Here is an 18,468-nt window from a genome sequence, read left to right as displayed (position 1 = left end):
TTTGTTTTTGTTTATTTTTTGTTTTAAAGCAGATTTTTCCAAGACCATTTCAAAAACATTGCTAGAAAATGAGAGGGGTGGCCTATTGCTAGGGATCACCTAATGGGAGGTGGTGGCTTCCCTAGGCTACCCTAGAGGTGTGAGAATCTGGAGACCTGTTGCCGCTGACCCACACCTTTCCTAGGCTTTTGATGGCTTCGCGGCCCTGGGTGTGTCCCGATTGCTGGAGCCAGCAGACATGGTACTGCTGTCGGTGCCGGACAAGCTCATCGTCATGACTTACCTGTGTCAGATCCGTGCCTTCTGCACTGGGCAGGAGCTGCAGCTGGTACAGTTGGAGGGCGGCGGCGGCGCAGGCACATACCGAGTGGGCAGTGGCCTGCCGGACAACCTGGACACCAGTGACCTGGCGCAGCGGCTGCTTGGGCATGGCGCCTCGGGGCCTCGGGAGGTGGGGACCCGGGCAGATGTGCTGTTCTCTGAGGCAGCTGTCAAGGACCATGGTGCTGAGGCCTCCCAGGAGAGGCGCGTGGCGGAGACGCCAGCTGATGACCCTGGAGCCCAGTTGCCCCTGCCCCCAGCAGGGGGGCTGGTGAATGGGCCATCTGGCAGTGGTGGAGGTGGTGGAAGCAGTGGGAGTGGCGGCGTGAGGCTGCGACGGTCATCAGTGAATGGGGAGGCTGGGCCTGTACCCCCACCGCGTGCACATGGCTCCTTCTCCCATGTGCGTGACGCTGACCTGCTGAAGAAGAGGCGTTCTCGGCTACGGAACAGCAACTCTTTCTCCGTGGATGAGCCAGACCTTGGGGCTGTGGTGAGTCCCTGGGGTCGTCACTGGGCCCTGAGGGGCTGAGGGCAATGCTGACTCTGGGTGGGGACTCTTTTCTGATGCTGAGAGGTAAGCAGGGGCCATATGCTAGCAAGACTGCCAGGCCCCCAACAACTGCAGGGTCCCTGCTCCGCTGCAAGCCCTGAGATGCAGGCAGATGGTTTAGAAAGCTTGGCATCCCTGGGGAACTTGCTAGAGACTGGTGGAGGTTGTCAGCACTCAGCACAGTGTGCCTTGTGAACTTTATACTAAGTTTGGGCCAGCCAGCACCCACCCCACCCCATCAGCTGGGTGCTGAGTTTCTATACTCATAGGTGGTTCTGCAGAACTTCTCAACTCCAACCAGCTCCCACTTTTATCTGTAACCCCAGATGCTGGAGACCATTTTCTTCTCTTCCCATAATGGGAGGTGGGAGATTGGAGTTCTGCTAGGGTCTGCATCCCCCATCCCTTCAGATTTCAGGCCAGAGCCTCCCTGGGGGTGGAGGCATCCCTGGACTGAGAGGGGGTGTCTCAGTGAAGTTGAGAGGAGCTCAAGGACTCCCAGGAATGAAGTCCACACACGTTTTTGAGCTGGGATTCCACCCACTGCATCATTCTGCCTACAATAGTGAGGCACCTTTGTCAGACCTCTTCCCAAGACTTCTGCTGTCCAGCGCTGGCTCTGCATTGGAGGGAATGCAGGCATGAGTTAGGAAAGGTTTCCCAGGAGAAGCAGCCATTTTTTTTTAAAGCAATATGGTAGGCAAGTTTTGTCAAGTGAGAAATAGGAGCGGGCTGTTCTCGAGTGGAGCCCTGGTGGCGCTGAGGATAAGCGCTGGATTGCTAACCACAAGGTCAGCAGTGCAAACTCAGCAGCCGCTCCTCAAGAGAAAGATGAAGTTTTCTGCTCTCAGAGAGTTACACCCTCAGAAATCCTATACAGCATCGCCATAAGTTGGAATCGGCTAGATGGCAGTGAGTTTGGTGAATCTGGGTGCTCAGGTGGAAAAACCAGGCAGTCTCAGGCTTTACTTCAGGAACTGCCACTCTTCTCCTGCGAGGGAGGTGGGGTAGCTGGGAGAGCAAGAGCCTTGAATACCAGGATCAGAGGCTCAGGGTTGAGTCTGTGAATGAGAGACAGAGATCACGGGACACAGCTAGCCCTGCTCTTGGCCTCTGGCGCAGCCCCATTAAGATGTGTTAGTGATTCTTTAACTCTTAAAGGGGTGATTGCATCTTCCACCTTTTGGGGCCTAAGGCCTAGCATATGGTCCTTCCAAGTTAGGTTCTCTTCTGACCCTTGTCCCACAGAAGATATTCCACCCTTGGGGCTGGAGGGGAATCTTCCTTCTTTTTCTATCCCTCGTGCATGTCTTGGGACGTGGTGCGCCTGGCCTTGCCCTTAAGAACTCCAGAATCCTGGAGGGAGATGAGGTCAGGCACTCAAAAGGTGTGGTGGGGCTATAGCTATGCCAGGGGAAAGATGAGATGCCTCTAGAGTGAGTGGCCCCGGAAGGCTTCCTAGAGGAGGGGCCACCCAGAAGGTATACAAGAGGAATTTGGGTCAGATAGGAGGAAGCATTAGTAGGGATTCTCAGCAAGGCTGGGGGTGACTAAGCTCATTCTGCTGAGCTTGGAATTTCTTTACTTTCCTGCCTCTGCCTGCTGACAGCACTTGGGGCTTTCTGTGTGCCTGGCTTACCCCAAAGACCCCTTTCCAGTTTACCAGATGGGAATGTTGCAACGCAGGGAGGTGGGATGGGAACACAGGTTCAGAGCCTGAGTTCTTAAGTGGCACCCTGTACTGGGCCCCACACCATTTGTTGGGCTCTGCGCCTCTGGGCAAGCCCCTTAATCTTCCTGTGTGCTCTCCTGAGTCTGAGACGTGATCGTGTGGAAACCCTTTGCAGGGTGGTATTGAGGCCACTAAGAGGTCCTGGCAGTGTAGTGGGTTAAGAGCTGAGCTGTTAACCACAAGATCAGCGGTTTGAATCTATGAGCCACTCCCTGGGAGAAAGATAGAGCTTTCTGCTCCCTAAAGATTCACAGCCTAAGAGCCCAATACAGGGTCACTGTGTGTCAGAACTGACTCCTCGGTGACATACAACCACCGCCACCACCCTGAGGCCACTTCTGAGCGCTATCAAAAAATAGGAGCTGTGTGTTCCCCTAGATGCCTTTTGGGGGCCCTGCAGACCCTAAGTTACACAAGACTGGGATTTCTCCCCATTTTACATACAAGAACACAGAGGCCCAGAGGGTGTGACCCAGCCAGAGGCATTTAGCAAATTGGTGGTGAAGCTTAAGAACAGACTTGTGGGTTAGTTTTCCATTCTGAGCCTCACTTCTGAGCCCCAGTCTCCCTCTCTGACTGTCAGTTTCCTCTGTAAAGTATGGATGGTGATGGTCCTTGCCACACGGGCTTGTTGCGAGAACCACAGGAGTCAATACGTATAAAGTGCTTTGGAGAGTATAAAGTGCTTTGGAGAGCGCCCGATACATAAGTGCTTAATGTTGTTGGGTGCCGTTGAGTTGATTCTGACTTATAGGGACCCTATAGGACAGAATAGAACTGCCACATAGGATTTCCAAGGCTAGTGTAGTGGTTATGAATTGGGCTGCCAACCTCAAGGTCAGCAGTTCGAAACTACCAGCCATTCCATGGGAGAAAAATTAGGCTTTCTGTTCCCCTAAAGATTTACAACCTCAGAAACCCTGTGCAGGGTTGCTATGAGTTGGAACCGACTCCAGAGTACTTACAATTTTTACAGAAGCAGACTGCCACATATTTCTCCTGAGAAATGATTGCTTGACCAAACTGCCAACCTTGCACTCAGCATTTGGCATCTAAGCACCGCATCACAAGGGTATCTAGATGGTGTTGCTGCTGATAAGTGCTGTGGAGTCTGTTCTGACTCATAGTGACCCTGTATAGGGTTTTCAAGGCTGGTGAGTTTGAACCGCTGACCTAGGTATTACCTGAGCACATAATCTGGGCTCAGCCCTGTCTGAATGGCCCATCTCTGATTTGGGAGACACATGTAACCAACAGCCATGTGTTGAGGAGGGGTTGGAAATGTGATTCGGGGCCCAGGAGGTCATGGGACCTGGGGGGCTTCAGGTGATAGGAAGGTTAGGGAGCGAGGCATAGAAAGGAATGGGAGCCCAAAGGGGCCCCTGGAGGAGGTGGACCAAGCTGAGTCATCAAGGTCAAGCAACCCAAGATGGAGGCTGACTCCAGGCTGAGGAAGCTCTTTAGGGAACTGAGAGTCCACCACCGTGGCCAGAGGGTGGTGGCCAAGTGGGGTTTGGAGGAGAGTTGGGACTGGAACAGCCAATAGGCCTTGGCACCTGATTTAGGGGCTATGGAGAGAGGGGTGAAGGTTTAGGAAGATGCCTCAGTTGTTGTATGAGGGTGGAGTCAGCTTTCTCAAGCAGGAGAAGATGGCCCCTGAGCTGAGGATGTCCAGGACTGTCTCAGAAAGGTGTAGAGTTGAGGGGACAGTGGGGTGGTGCCACCCTTCTCCCCATCCTGTGACCTGCCAGAAGAGTGGCCAGAGCAGGACCTTCCAAGGAAAGCCAGGGTGTCAATTGGGTCTAAAGTTGGGGCTCCTCAGGGCAGATGGGGCCCCGGCAGGTCACCAAGGGTGAGGACATCTGGGAGCAGTCCAGCTCTTTCACCCAAACCAGGTCCAAACCTGAGCTGAGTGAAGAGGACAGACAAGCTACCAAATGTGGGAAGTGATAAAGCCAGAGGGCACCCCCTTCCAGTCAAGAGGTGGAGGTACTGACATAGGATGCTATAGTCTAGAGGCCAGACCTCACATGGTGACAGGAGTCAGAAGTGGCCAGCGGGGGCTCTGTGGAGGAGGGGGCCTTCCCCTTCATAACCTTTTATCCCAACTCTCATGAGAGTGAGGCCAGGGTTATTGCCCAGTGCCAGGAAGGAAGAGTGGACTGCCCAGCACCATAGGGCTGGGAAGGGTGGAGCTGAGACCCGGGAGGCACTTCTGCATGCCATACTGGAGATGCAGCTGGGCAGACAGGCCTAGGAATGAGGCTGACCCCAGAGCAGGGACTGTTAGAGGACCCCTCCCAGCCTCATCAGCCCCTTTCTTCACAGGGAGGCTCAAGCCCTGACCCCATCCCCACCCCAGACCCAGACCCAGACCCAGCTACAGGGCAGCAACCACCTCCTGGTGAGTAACATTGGAAGGGGAGTCGGGGGGCCAGGGGGACCCAGCTCAGCTCAGGCTGTTCACAGTCTACAGCTGGAGACCTCTTAGGGTAGGTGTCAGCTGGTGGGTATCTTAGCCTGGTCTCTGTTTTCAGGTGGGAGACCCCCATTAGAGGAACCACCTTCAAGCCCAGGGGAGGAGGCTGGGCTGGTAAGGAGGGCTGAGATGGGTGGAGTGGACATGCGGGCCCTTTCTAAGGGGGCCTAGGCTGAGTCCACCCTCTCCCCACCTCCCATCCCACCCCAGCAACGTTTCCAGGACACAAGTCAGTACGTGTGTGCAGAGCTGCAGGCCCTGGAACAAGAGCAGAGGCAGATCGATGGGCGGGCGGCCGAGGTGGAGACTCAGCTGAGGAGCCTAATGGAGTCAGGTGGGGAAGGGTGGGCACACTAGCCACTGGGAGCCACCAGATCTGCCCAGCCTTGGGCAGCTCATCCTGACCTTGGGAGGCTCAGCTGGGGCATGGACCCCAGTTTATAGTTTGACACTCTGAGCCCTGAACAGGAAACGAGCTTTGCTGGAGACACACAGCCCCTCAGCTCTGGCTTCTGGGTGACCACAAAGGGGCAAGCCTCCTCCCCAACCCCTGACAGCAGGGTTGGGTGGCAGGCCTGGTGACCACCATGGCCCTGTTCAGGTGCCAACAAGCTGCAGGAGGAGATGCTGATCCAGGAGTGGTTCACACTGGTTAACAAGAAGAATGCGCTCATCCGGAGGCAGGACCAGCTGCAGCTGCTGTGAGTGTTAGCCTATCCCAGGCCAGGGTCAGGCCCCGCCCCGTCCCTCCCCACGCCCTCAAATAGCCTCCGCGGGTTGAGGAACCGCAGAGCTAGGCAAAGTCTTGGCTACGGTGGCTAGAGCTCTTCACTGCTTTACTTTCACTACAAATACATATTTTTTAATTGCTCATCCATTTTATTACAGTTAGTCCCCGCTTTATAAGGGGGTTCCATTATGAAGATTTCATTGTTAAATCGGTTCTGATGTAAATTGAATACCTCTTTTTTTTTTTTTTTTAAGTTTTCATTATTATTGTCTTTTATTATCAGAAAGGGAATGTGGTGTCTCCATACAATAAGCACTGGACTGTGAACCACAAGATCCGTGGTTCAAGCCCACCAGCCGCTCTGCGGGAGAAAGATGAGGCTTTCTGCTCCTGCAAAGATGTAAAGCCTCGGAAACCCTAAACAGTGTCACTATTGAGTCAGAATTGACTTGACATCACTAAACAATGGTGACACTATAGGGTAAACACTAGACTTCTAACTGCAAGGTTGGCAGCTCAAACACACCAACCGCTTCTGGGGAGAATTATGAGACTTTCTTGCTTCCCTAAAATTTTACAGGCCACCCTATAAGGGAGCTCTGGTAGCGTAGTGGTTACGAATCGGGCTGCAAACCCTAAGGTCAGCGGTTCGAAACTACCAGCTGCTCCGCGGGAGAAAGATAAGGCTTTCTACTCCCGTAAAGATTTACACCCTCGGAAACCCTGTACAGGGTCGCTATGGGTCGGAACCGACTCGACGGCACTTAACAACAGAAACCCTATAAAGGGTCTCTGTAACTCAAAGGTTGTGAGTTTGGTTCTCGGTTTGGTTTATTATGAGTGTCTTTATAAATCTGATCTTTATTTGTCATTGGGGGGTTGGAAACAGTATGCATAAACTTACAGTGATATTTTAATACATGCATATTACTAATGAAGTCCTGGTATGGTGCTAGATAAGCACTGGCGTGTTAACCGCAAGGTTGGTGGTTCAAGCCCACTAGCCACTCCTCAGAAACCCTATGGGATTGCCATGTGTTCGAACAGGCTCCAAAGTACTTCACAACAACAACAATTACTAATGATAAGATGTATCAAACTGTACACAGTCCTAAGTAAGTGCAGTTTGTGGTAACTCAAATATTTCGTAGTTTGGGAACTTCCGTTTGTTTTGTTTTGTTTTGTGTCCTATTGTTAAGTGCCCTGACTCATAACTACCCTGTATACCATTTCCCAGGAGAGCTGGTGGGTTTGAATCACTGACCTTGTGGTTAGCAGCAGTCTAGTGCTTATCCCACCGTGCCACAGCAAGACTCCTTCCTGTATAGAGGATACATCTCTTGAGTTGGTATTGTTTTTACTAATGAGAAAACTGAGACCCAGAGCAAACTGTGGCTGAGTCTCCCAGTTTCACCGTGTTCCTTACAGTAAGGAACAGGGTGATCTGAGCTGGTCCCCCCAGTGGGGTCAGAAGCAACTTTCCAGGATCATTGTTTTTTGTAGTCCCACATAGCGTAGGCAGTTTTGCTTCCCTTTTCTACTTTCCATCGTTTGTTAGAATAATTTCAGTCAAATGCTTATTGTTAAATAATGTTCAGCCATATATTCCTGTTGACTGGTTTCTTATTTTTAAAAAAGTTGAAGGGGAGCACATATAAGTATCCAGCCACTGGAGAACCATTAGAACAAGAGATGGGCAGGCAGGGGTCTGGCAGAAAACGTGGGGAGGTGGGGTGGGGTCAGAGCCCTGGACACTCCCTCCCCAACCCCTTTCCCTAATCTGACACTCACTTCCGTGCCCACCCTCAGCATCGAGGAACAGGACCTGGAGCGGAGGTTTGAGCTGCTGAGCCGAGAGCTGAGGGCCATGCTGGCTATCGAAGGTAGTGGACAGGGTTGGAGGAGCGGGGGCCGACCACCCGGCAGGGGCCCGACCTCCTGACCCTCAGCCTCCTCCGCCCTCAGACTGGCTGAAAACGGCTGCGCAGCAACACCGGGAGCAGCTCTTGCTAGAGGAGCTGGTGTCCCTGGTGAACCAGCGTGATGAGCTGGTCCGGGACCTGGATCACAAGGAGCGGATGTAAGTCTAAGTCGGGGACAGGGCCAGGGCCAGGGCCGCACTGGGTGCTGGGGAGAGTCTTGGGGCTCCCAACCCCCTGAGCGGGCCCGGACACCAGGGCTGAGTCTAACCCGTTTTCTCCCAGCGCTCTGGAGGAGGACGAGCGCCTGGAGCGCGGGCTGGAGCAGCGACGCCGCAAGGTGAGCCGACAGCTGAACCGTCGTGACCGCTGCTCACTGAGCTGAACCCGTTGGCCTGGGAGGCCCCAGCCTCGGCCACCATCTGCCCTCTCTCGGCCCACTCTGCTCACGACTGGTCAGGCCCTGGTTGCCCGGGCCTACGCTCCGAGGACTGGGACGCCCGGAGGCAGTGCGGCCGCTAGGGGCCGCTGTCGTCTTAAACGGGAAGCAGTGGACGGACCGTGGGCCTGACGGGCGGGCGGGAGCGCGGGGCGGCTGCACTGCCGGGCCCTATTTATTTGTCCGTGTGAGTGTGTGTGCGTGTGTTCTCTGGGAGTGTTAGGGGTTCCCAGGAACGTCCCGCTGATTCCTCCTCGATGGCAAAGCCCGTTGATCAGCTGCGGGGCGAGGACTAGGTCGTGGACTGTCCCTCCATTCTGCTTACTGTTCCTTGGAGCAATAAAGTTAGAGGAGACACCAGCATGGCTCTCTCTCTGGCCACCTCGAGCTTTCAATGGACAGCAGAGGGTGGGGCTTAGGCGGACAAGGCTGTTTCAGATCCCACAAGGGGCTGTGAAGGTCCCAAACTCAGCTGAGGCGGGACCTTGGCCTAGGGAGAAAGATGGGAGAGGGAGGGGTGGAGGGGCGTAACTGTGTTGTTAATAGCTGTAGGGAATCCCATTTCGAAAGAAGAGATAAATTAACAATCGAAGTTGTTGCCCATTTTATTATTCTATGAACACCAACACCGTATTCTCTGAGGTCATCACAACAACCATATTTCCCCATCTCCTGAAGCTTCCCCCACCTGTTTAACAGTGAAACCTCTCTGCTCCTCCACCTTAAAGGAGTTGAGCTACCTGACACCTGTCAGCAAGCCTGAGCTTGCTCTGGGGCCGGAGCCACGGGAGGTACGGTGTGCAGAGCCAGTTCATCCTGCCCTATGATGCCACCTTGGTCCTCAGCAATCAAAGGGCCACTGGGCTCAAAGAACCTCACGATGGCACGGACTTGTGGGAGCTCCACGAAGGTCTCCACAGCCAGTAGCATGGCCAGTAGCCCCAGGAGCATATAACCTGGAGAGGAGAGGTGGCCAGGCGGCACTTGGGGCCTTACGTAGCTCTGTGCCCACCTCCCGCACACAGGGAGTCGCTTAAACTAGACACAGACTGGGGGGGGGGGGGGGGGGGGGGGTGGAATGCGAAAGTATTCTAGGAACTGCAACTCCCATACCCCCTAGGGCAGTATCCCTCGGCCCTACCCCCACTGTTTGCTGGGAATTGTAGTCCAGGCTCCGCCCCCTTCCTCACGTGCTCTTTGGCTGCTGAACTCACCTAGAAGAGCTAGCTGACCGAGATGGTAGATTGCTGGATGCAGGCCGCGGCCATGGCCCGGCAGCAGTTCCCCAAAGCCCACGGTGCTGAGCGAGTCGAAGCAGAAGTAGATCGCCCCCATCAGGCTGCCGTCGCCCTGTAGCCGCCATAGCACCAGCGCTGGCAACAGCATGAAGACGCCACCTACCAGCAGGCCCAGCCCAGCAGCTTGTAGCAGCGCAGCTCGTGCTGGTGTCCACTGCCAGATAGCCGCTGCCCAAGCCACTGGGCGACTGAGTGAAGGCAGCAGGTAGTGGCGCAGAACTGCCACAAGGGCTAGCGAGGCTGGCAATCCCAGGGTGGCATAAACCATACAGAAGACCTTGCCACCCCACGACAGTGGGACCGTGCTGCCGTAACCTGGAGGAGAGAGCAAGGGTGAGCTCTTGAGTGGGATACTCTCAAGACCCCCGACCCCCCCAACGTCTCTTGCAGAACCCCACCCTTTGGTGGCAGGTGTTGCAGGAGCCAACTAGGTTCCTGTTCTATTCAGTTGGGTCTCATTCACTGAGGGACCTTGGGGCAAGTTCACTAAACTCTGGGTCGCTGTTCTTTTCTGGAAAATAAAAGGATAAAAGGAGACAATTTCTTCAGGCCTCTGGGAGCTGGAAGGATTCTGAGAGCTGTTGTCCTTCCCCCAGTGGACACCTGACTTTCTGCCAAATTCCTCGATTCTTCCACCCACTTTTTAATTCTCCAAGCGGGTATTGAGTCCCTCTTGGGGCCATTCCTTGTGCTGGAATCGAAGTGGGTCCCAAACTCCAAATCCATTACTGTTGAGTCACTTCTAACCCCTAAGGACTGTGTAGGACAGAGGAGACCTGCCCCATAACATTGCCAACACTACAATCTCATGTCAGTTGATTGCACCATTATGCCACCTAGACTCCTTTGTACCCAGGCCGTGCCTTTTGGTGTGAGTACTGGCAGGAACTCAATCATGACAGCTGACATAAATGGCTGCAAAGTAGGGCATTCAAGACTGAAAAAGCACCTGCAAAGGTGGGAGAGCAGGACCCCACTAATCCAGAGGTTGCAAACTCAAATCTACAGGAGCCAAGCGTGAGACAATACGGTTGGTGGGACTGGAACAGACTAAAGAGTTTATGCTCTGTCCCAAGGGGCAGACCCTTTTCCGCTCCAGCGAATGTATTGCTTGTGGGGATTGTTGCTCAGTGACTGTGGCTGGTGGTGGTAGTGATGTCCTGTAGAGCTGGTTCTGACTCATAGAGACCCTGTATAGGGTTTCCGACGCTGTAAATCTTTATGGGAGCAGAAAGCCTCATCTTTCTCCTGCGGAACAGCTGGTATTTTAAAATTGCTGACCTTGAGATTAGCAGCCTAACTCGTAACCACTACTCTACCGGAGCTCCTTCAGTGCGTATGTTGTTAGTGACATTGAGTTGAATTCAACCCATAGTGACCCTGTATAAGGTTTCCAAGGAGCAGCTGGTGAGCTTGAATCACCGACCTTGCAGTTCAAACGACTTTGCAGTCTGACACATTAGCCCACAGCACCACACCAGGACTCCTTCTCAGTGCCTATAGGTTTCCTGATTTTTCAAAAGAATTTGGATATAAGACTTCAATTCAAAAAGTATTTAGACATTTGAATGACCCACATCATCAGGACTCTGGGTCCCCTTGCTTCATTTGTCAGGGCCTTTGCACTTGAAATTCCTCTGCTGGGAACTCCTTCCTCACCTAGCACTGTGCCCTGTTACCTTGGCTAAGAGCTCATCAGTCACTAACTGTCTCAGAAGCCTTTTCTCATATCCCTTCCCGAGTCGGTGGTCCTGCTTTGTTCTCTCCCCCAAACCAAAACCCGAAATCCACTGCCTTGGAGTTGATTGTGACTCATAGCACGCCATAGGCCTGAGGATCATGTTGGGTTTACAAGACTGTCAATCTTCAAGGAAGCAGACTGTCACATCTATGTTCCGCAGAGTGGCTGCTGGGTTCAAACCACCTCCCTTTCAGTTAGCAATCAAGTTCTTTACCAGGGCTCTTGTATACTCCACCCCACTGTATGTGTTCCCTACCTCACCTCAGCCCTGTGGGGTCTGGGCATCTCTCCTGGGGATGGAGCTGGGCAGGCCACACCCCTCCTGGCAGATGAAGTAGAGGTACCAGTTGGGGCGCGTTGGTGTGAGGAGCTGGAGCTGTGATGTCAGGCCTGATAGGGCTTGGGCTCTGTCAGGTATCTGGGGGCTGGGGAGAGGACTGCGCCTCCAGGGTCCCAGGAGTCCCCTCCTGCCTACCCGTGGTGGTGAGGATTCCGGCTGTGAAGAGCAGGGCTGAGGGCAGGTCCCACTTCCTGGCCTCCGAGCTGTTTCCCAGGCTGGAGACCCCTTGGGCCTGGGCTGCCAGGGCGGTGCCCAGCAGCCCTTCCAGGGCTCTGGGTGGCAGGCAGGCCCCATACTCGGCTTGGAAAGCAGCCACTTCAGCTCTGAGCTTAGCTTGGAGCTTGTGTGCTGGAAGGCGCTCCAGGGCTTGGAGCACAGCTGCCCCCAGACTCAAGGCCAGCAGGTGACCTACAAGCAGGAGAGCATATCTGGCCCAGGGCCTCAGACCTCCCATTGTGTGCTGCGGAGTCTAGGGTGCTGGAGGAGCCTAGGGTGCTGTAGTCGCTGTGGCTTCACCTCAGAGGCGTGGGAGGGGCTGGGCAGGCTGGGGCTGGGAGGAGTTGCATGGGGCTGAAGAGAGACGGAAGTCTGGGATGAAGTGGTGTGAATGGGAAGAGGAGGCTGCTCAGGCTTGCAGGTGAATCACTCCTCCTAATCTAGGGTGCAGAAGTAAACCCAAACCAAATCCACTGCCATCAAGTTAATTCTAATTCATAGCAACCATTCAGGACAGAGGAGAACAGTCCCATAGGGTTTCCAAGGCTGCATCATCTTTCTCACTCAGAGGGAGCAGTTGGTGAGTTAGAACCACGTATGTTTTTGTTAGCAGATGAGCTCTTTAACCAAGGCACTACTGGAGCTTCTGAAAACAAGACTGGGTTTATTTATTCAATTCATTGTTGGTGGGCTGGGGCAGAAGGCAGCTGTCTCGGGGCAGGTAGCCAGGTCCCAGGAATTAAACAACTGACTCAAAATCACACAGTGGTGTCTTGAGAACATACTCACATGATCACACATGCATCCCATTCATTCATTCAACAAGTTCCTGTGGATACTCAGAAATAAGACATTGTAGCACTCACATAAGAAACCTGTCCCGACAGAAAGTTGACAACTGACGACTTCCCCGTTGTCTTAAGTTCCATAAGGGAAGTTTCCTGTGTTGGGGAGGGAGCCTTCACTGGGAAAGTCCCTCTAAGAAGGAGACATTTCAGCTGTTGAGAAGAGGCTAGTTATGGCAAGGTCTGGGAAATGAGCATTTCAGGTGGAGGCGCCTGCTCGTGTAACAAGACCTGGGGACAGGAGCTACATTGGGGTGGGACCAAGACAGGAGTGTTAGCTGTAGGTAATCGAGGGGGTGGTGAGTGTGGGTTAGGGACTCGGCTTGAGCACAAGTATGGCCCAGGGTGACCTGCAAGGGGACCTCAGACTTCCTGGAGGGAATGATGGTGGCCTCAGCCAGAACAGTGGCACTGGGGTTTGGGATGGATCCGTTGGGGTAAGGAAGGTTAGGTGAGGAGTCAAGGACCCGGGAGCAGGATCAGTCCTGGATGACCGATGCCCAGACCTTTCTGAGAACCCTTCCTGGTACCCGGCCCTGCTGCGCACTGAGTGAGACACAGTAAAACTGACTGCCAAGGATTATGTTAGGGAAGGCGAAAGGAGTCTAGACTACAACTCCCAGAATCCCTCAAGAGCCTGAGCCCCAGAGACTGAGGGATCCTGCCCAAGGGTATGGTGTGGGAGTTGTAGTCTGCAGAAGCTCCTTAGCAGTGTTGAGCCATGACAGAGCAGGTTATCATGCCAAAGGGTGGGTGGACCTCACCCCTGTTGTGTCTAGAAAGATCCACCCCCAGATGTCACTGGAGGGGCTATGGGTTCCAGAGTCAGATGTGCCCGGAGCAGGACAGCAAGCCCAGGGAAGCCTGTGGTGTTGTAGCTGTTCCTAGAGACCATGCAGAAAACACACAGTGCCCAAGGGCCAGGGGAACATGGCACTGAGCAAGACGGGCGGGTGCTCCGATGTGGGGTGTGCAAGGCCCTGGCTGGGGACAAGGCAGGTGAGGTGTGTGGTTGTGAGCGGGGGAGAGTGTGTATAGATCTTAAACACTTGGCCATTGCTGGGGCCCCAGAGAGGGATGTGCTGCTCAGGCTCCCAGCTTAGGCCTAGGCCAGAGTTCTCCTGGGGGCATGACGACCCCAGGATTCAGCTATAGGTCCAGTCCCCTGGTTACCTCCCAGGAAGGTGACAGGCAGCACTTGGGGAGACAGCTTACAAGTTTATTTGGCTTCATTGGATCCCGAGGCCAAGGCCCCAGCCCTGGCCAGGGCAGCAGGAAGGCACATGACCCCTAGAACCAGGAGGGTCCAGGCAATAATCCTGGGAGCGGGGGCCACAGTAGCAGGACTTGGTCACAAGTGCTGGTGACACTGAAGGCACCTCCCTGCCTCCCTGCACCACCCTCGGCAATTCCCTGAGACAAGCTCTGGTCCCCTCAACCAGCTGGGTACAGTGTGAGGCCCCAGTGGGGCAGGTAAGTTGGGGGAACCCACAGGTTGCAGGTGTGCGGGGGTCCAGGCCCCCCATCCAGTGTGAAGGCTTCCTGTGCAGTGTAGTGTTCCTGGCCCCCTGAGGGAGCGGATTCCTGGGGGAAACTGAGGCAGCTCCCGAGGTTGCCTGGTTTCTGTTCCAGTGTAGGCTGTGTAGGCTCCTCCACGGCAGCTGGAGCCTGCGAGGGTGGCCGGTCCACTCAGGGCCTTGCCTCTGGAGCCCAAGGGGCCTGGGCACCCATGTCTTTGGTCTGTACCCTGCAGTCCTGGGGGCCTCCCCGGAACGGGTTAGCAGGTGGGGAGTCCCAGAAGGGGTCCGAGTCTGGGAACAAGGTCCAGGGTGCCCGGCGGGGGGCAGGCTGCGGCGAGGGGAGGGGTGAAGGCCGTGGCCCAGCAGATACAAAGCTCCATGGGTCAATGCGACTGCGAAGAGGTGAGGGCCGAGGGCGGCTGATGAGGCCCAGGGGTGGTGAGCGTGGAGTGCCCGGGGTCCCTGGGGCGGAGCGTGATATCCCTGGTGGGGGTGAGACAGTAAGTCCTGTAAAGGGGGAGGGGGCACACGGTCAGCCAGCACTAACCCTGGGTGTCCCTAGGAGGCATTCCCCTGCTCTGGCCTTCAGTTTTCCTCTCGGTACAATTTGAGATACTGGACTTATAATTCCATGGCCCTCTTGCCCTGTGAAGTAGTCATTTATAGGGCAGTGGGTAAGAGGAAGGCCTTTGGAGCAGACAGTCCCAGCGCTGCCCCTTAAGTTCTTTGTACCTTACACTTCCTCATCTATAAAATGGGTACACTAAGAGTACCTAATCCACAGGGAAGAGAACCTGTGGGTTCCAAATGGTTAAGTCCTCAAATATTAGCCAAAAGGTTATCAGTTCAAACCCACCCAGTCACCTCAGCCAACAAGCCTGGTTAAAAAAAAAAAAAAAAAAAAAGCCAACAGCCTAAAACCTCCTATGAAGCAGTTCTACTGTGCACACGTGGAGCAGCATGAGGTGACCCCGACTAGGCGGTACTTCACAACAGTCCCCAGCATTGGTGCCATACCTCTCTAAGGCACTCAGGGCAGCGGCTGCACAGGTTAGCAACCCGGAAGAGTGTGCCACCATCATCATCATTCTTATTCTCTGACTTACAGTTGGCACAGCCTGCCCCACCCCACCCCTGACCACTAGGTGACTGAAATGAGAACTCAGTTCCCAGCATCCTGAGGGCCGGTTAGGGATCCAGCAGATGTCTGTAACCCAGCCTCGCCTCGCTGCTGGTCTGCCACTCACCTCGGGTCTCCTCTCGCCGGGGGCTCTTGGCAGACGGCTGGTCCGCAGGGGTGCCCAGGTCCAGGAGCAGCGGGGAGGCATTGGGACTCAGTGGGGAGGCAGGTGCACCAGGTGACTTGGGTGAAAAGCGGATGAGTGGGGAGGCTGGTGGCTCAGTGGGGGACAGCATGGGTGTGGAGGGCGCAGGTGGGGGCTCCCCACGCTCGCGGCCTGGGCCCCCAGGTGGCTGCAGGTCCCGGCCCAGGCCCAGTGAGGCGAGCAGCGCGGTGCCACGCAGCAGGGCACGCTGGATGAGCTTGGGTGTCCCCGAGCTGCTGCTCCCCCCGCTGCGTTCTGCTGGGCTGCGCCGAGGCTCTTCAGGCTCTGGGTTTGGTCTCGGGGGGTTCCCTGCAGGTGGGATGGACACAGGTGAGGCTCCCATCTCAGGGGCTGTGTCTGTGGGCAGGGTCCTAGGGACCCCTCAGCACCCCAGGAACTAGGGCTGAGTTCTGCAACTACCCGATTCTCCTGGCACTGATCTTCTCCCAGACCACACGCATCTCTAAAAACGGAGGTTAGGAGGAAGTAATGCCACCCAGGGCACTGCAGGAGCAAAGCCTGGCAGACAGAGTGGGCTCGGGCTGTTCAGCCTGGAGCCCTGGGAGGGTGCATGTGTGCATCCCTGCATACATACATGCACATGTGATGAGGGGTGTCAGGCAAAGCAGGCTTCACAGCCAGCCAGCAGTCCAGCTGGCTCTGAACTAAGAGAACTAAGGTTGGCAACCACAGAGGCCCAGGAGAAGGACTTGCCCATTAACTGGGCCAGTGTCCAGTGCTCCACACCCATCTCCCTCCTGGGTTGGGCAGCACTGGTCCTTGGGCACTAATATGGGGTGCGCAGGGCCATTTCAATACACAGAGGTACAGAGATGAGGAAACTGAGGCGCTGAGAAGCTGAACAGTGCCTTGATGTAGATCACAGCTAGTTTATATGCACCAAGCCCAGGCTGACCAATTTAGGACATTCATGTTGTCTGATCCACATATCCTAGGGTTTTCCAGGCCCAGAGAGTTATGAGCACCCCTAAGGCGGCACAGCCAGAACTGCTCTATTCACTCCAGACAGCAGCAGGAAGGCCTCGGGGCTCTTCCCAACCAGACTCTTATATTTCAAGACATCAACACCCTCTGAGGTGGGTCCAACTCCATTCCAGACCATGCCGGGCTGGCGCTGGATAACCCATCATTAGAGAGGAGGTGCGGGGAGTCTCCTGACCTAGCAGGAGATAGAATCCTTTGCTTTACTGCCGTCAATTTAAAGATTACTCTTATTGTTAGGTGCAGTCAAGTCAGTTCCGACTCATAGCGAGCTTGCGTACAACAAACCATCCTCACAACTGTTACGTTTGAACCCACTGTAGTGGCCACAGTGTCAGTCCCTCTTGTCGGGGGTCTTAGGGAGAGAGAAATGCCTCTGGTGCTTCCTCAGAACTTCCACCCAAGCTGGTACCTTTACTATCTTCTAGGTTTTGGTTACATTCAACCGTAACCAATCATTTACTTGTTGTTGTTGTTGTTAAGTGCCGCTGAGTCGGTTCCGACCCATAGCGACCCTGAACAGGGTTTCCGAGGCTGTAAATCTTTACGGGAGCAGAAAGCCTCATCTTTCTCCTGCGGAGCAGCTGGTAGTTTCGAACTGCTGACCTTACGGTTCACAGCCTGATTCGTAACCACTACGCTACCAGAGCTCCTTTACTAAAGGAGATGAAATGCTCCCTGCTGTCCAACCTAGGATGTGTCATATGTGCATATGAAGACTGTGCTAAAGCCACGGGATCCTGATGGATGAAGTGGGGAAGATGGATGGAAACTCTTTTTTCAGTTTGTGTATCAGACTAATTTAATCTACCCAAAGGTCTGCAAGGTCAGCGGTTTAAACTCATCAACTGCTCCTTGGGATCGCTATGGGTCAGCCGACTTGACGGCACTTAACAACGTGGGTTTACAAGGAGCCCTGGTGGCACTGTAAGATAAGCACTGGACTGCTAACTACAAGGTTAGCAGTTCAAACCCAGCAGCTGCTCCTCAGGAGAGATATGAAGCTGTCTGCTCCCATAAAGATTTAAAGCCTCAGAAACCCCATATAGCAGTGGGTTTGGTTTTGGGGACATAGAAGGTGTTGTAAGGCTTGCCAAAAGCCCCAATTTTGTTAGCTGCCTCCTTGGCTCTAGAACCTACTATGCTACCAGAAACAAGTCAAGCTCAACTGGGCTCTCACAGCCATCCCTGGCCTTGCCTCTTCTGCCTTTCCCCTCTTCCTAGCAGGCATGGAGTCGGCCTGCCTGGGAATGCAGTACTGGGCTGGGTGTTGAGCGGAAGAAATCGAAGCTGGAAAAAGCGAGTGTTTACTAGAAGCCAGGGCCTGGTCTGCAGTCCTTCCTCTCAGCCACAACCAGGCTCTCTGCTCCTGGCCTCTCATCCCTTTGGCCGCTGCACTGAAGGGTCAGTGGGGATTCTAAAATGCAAATAACCTAGAGACAGATATCTGCTGAATGAAAAACTCCCCACCACCTCCAGGCCCTTCCTGAGCTGGCTCCTACCTGCTTTTCAGCTTTATTCACTCATTCAGACAACAAACTTCTATCTAAACCATGTATGTACTGGGGCTGTAGGATCAGCGAGAGAGGTCTCCCCTCTCCCCATCTCAGGTCTGAGACCTCCTGGCTCTTAACTCTCTCCCTGAACTCCAGGCAGCTTCCTCTTCCTCTGCCTAGCACACTCTTCCCATTAAGCTTCCCACCCCCACCCCACCCCTGCCAAAAACAAAAATGACAACAAATCTATGGCCATGAAATTGATGCTGACTCATAGTAACCCTGTAAGATGGAGAGATGCTGACTCATAGTAACCCTATAAGATGCTGACTCATAGTAATCCTGTAAACCGGAGAGATGCTGACTCATAGTAACCCTGTAAAACGGAGATGCTGACTCATAGTAATCCTGTAAGACGGAGAGATGCTGACTCATAGTAACCCTGTAAGATGGAGAGATGCTGACTCACAGTAACCCTAAGACAGAGAGATGCTTACTCATAGTAACCCTAT

General features: G+C 54.3%; 3 protein-coding genes across 3 annotated transcripts in view; 1 reads left to right on the top strand and 2 right to left on the bottom strand.

Moving 5' to 3' along the window:
* The window catches only part of EHBP1L1 (EH domain binding protein 1-like 1), a 16,044-nt gene extending 7,925 nt beyond the window's left edge, over positions 1-8,119 (top strand). Inside the window, exons 12-19 of the mRNA XM_006861077.1 lie at positions 185-814; positions 4,935-5,010; positions 5,144-5,199; positions 5,296-5,419; positions 5,687-5,786; positions 7,625-7,698; positions 7,781-7,895; positions 8,020-8,119. Of these exons, the coding sequence (XP_006861139.1) occupies positions 185-814; positions 4,935-5,010; positions 5,144-5,199; positions 5,296-5,419; positions 5,687-5,786; positions 7,625-7,698; positions 7,781-7,895; positions 8,020-8,119 (1,275 nt within the window). The remainder of the gene's footprint in view (positions 1-184; positions 815-4,934; positions 5,011-5,143; positions 5,200-5,295; positions 5,420-5,686; positions 5,787-7,624; positions 7,699-7,780; positions 7,896-8,019) is intronic.
* An 804-nt stretch (positions 8,120-8,923) lies between these two features.
* On the bottom strand, positions 8,924-12,006 carry KCNK7 (potassium channel, subfamily K, member 7). Its single transcript, XM_006860922.1, has 3 exons — positions 11,688-12,006; positions 9,388-9,786; positions 8,924-9,129 (listed from the first exon to the last, which is right to left on the bottom strand). Exons 1-3 carry the CDS (start codon positions 12,004-12,006, stop codon positions 8,924-8,926), a joined length of 924 nt encoding a protein of 307 aa, XP_006860984.1.
* Positions 12,007-14,302: 2,296 nt separating this feature from the next.
* MAP3K11 (mitogen-activated protein kinase kinase kinase 11) overlaps positions 14,303-18,468 on the bottom strand; it is a 17,279-nt gene continuing 13,113 nt past the window's right edge. The window contains exons 9-10 of the mRNA XM_006861076.1: positions 15,381-15,767; positions 14,303-14,640 (exon numbers count right to left, since the gene is read on the bottom strand). Of these exons, the coding sequence (XP_006861138.1) occupies positions 14,303-14,640; positions 15,381-15,767 (725 nt within the window). The remainder of the gene's footprint in view (positions 14,641-15,380; positions 15,768-18,468) is intronic.

Source organism: Chrysochloris asiatica, unplaced genomic scaffold (genome assembly GCF_000296735.1).
Source record: "Chrysochloris asiatica unplaced genomic scaffold, ChrAsi1.0 scaffold00040, whole genome shotgun sequence".
Classification (NCBI taxonomy): Eukaryota; Metazoa; Chordata; class Mammalia; order Afrosoricida; family Chrysochloridae; genus Chrysochloris; species Chrysochloris asiatica.
This window is presented reverse-complemented; position numbering and strand designations above follow the sequence as displayed.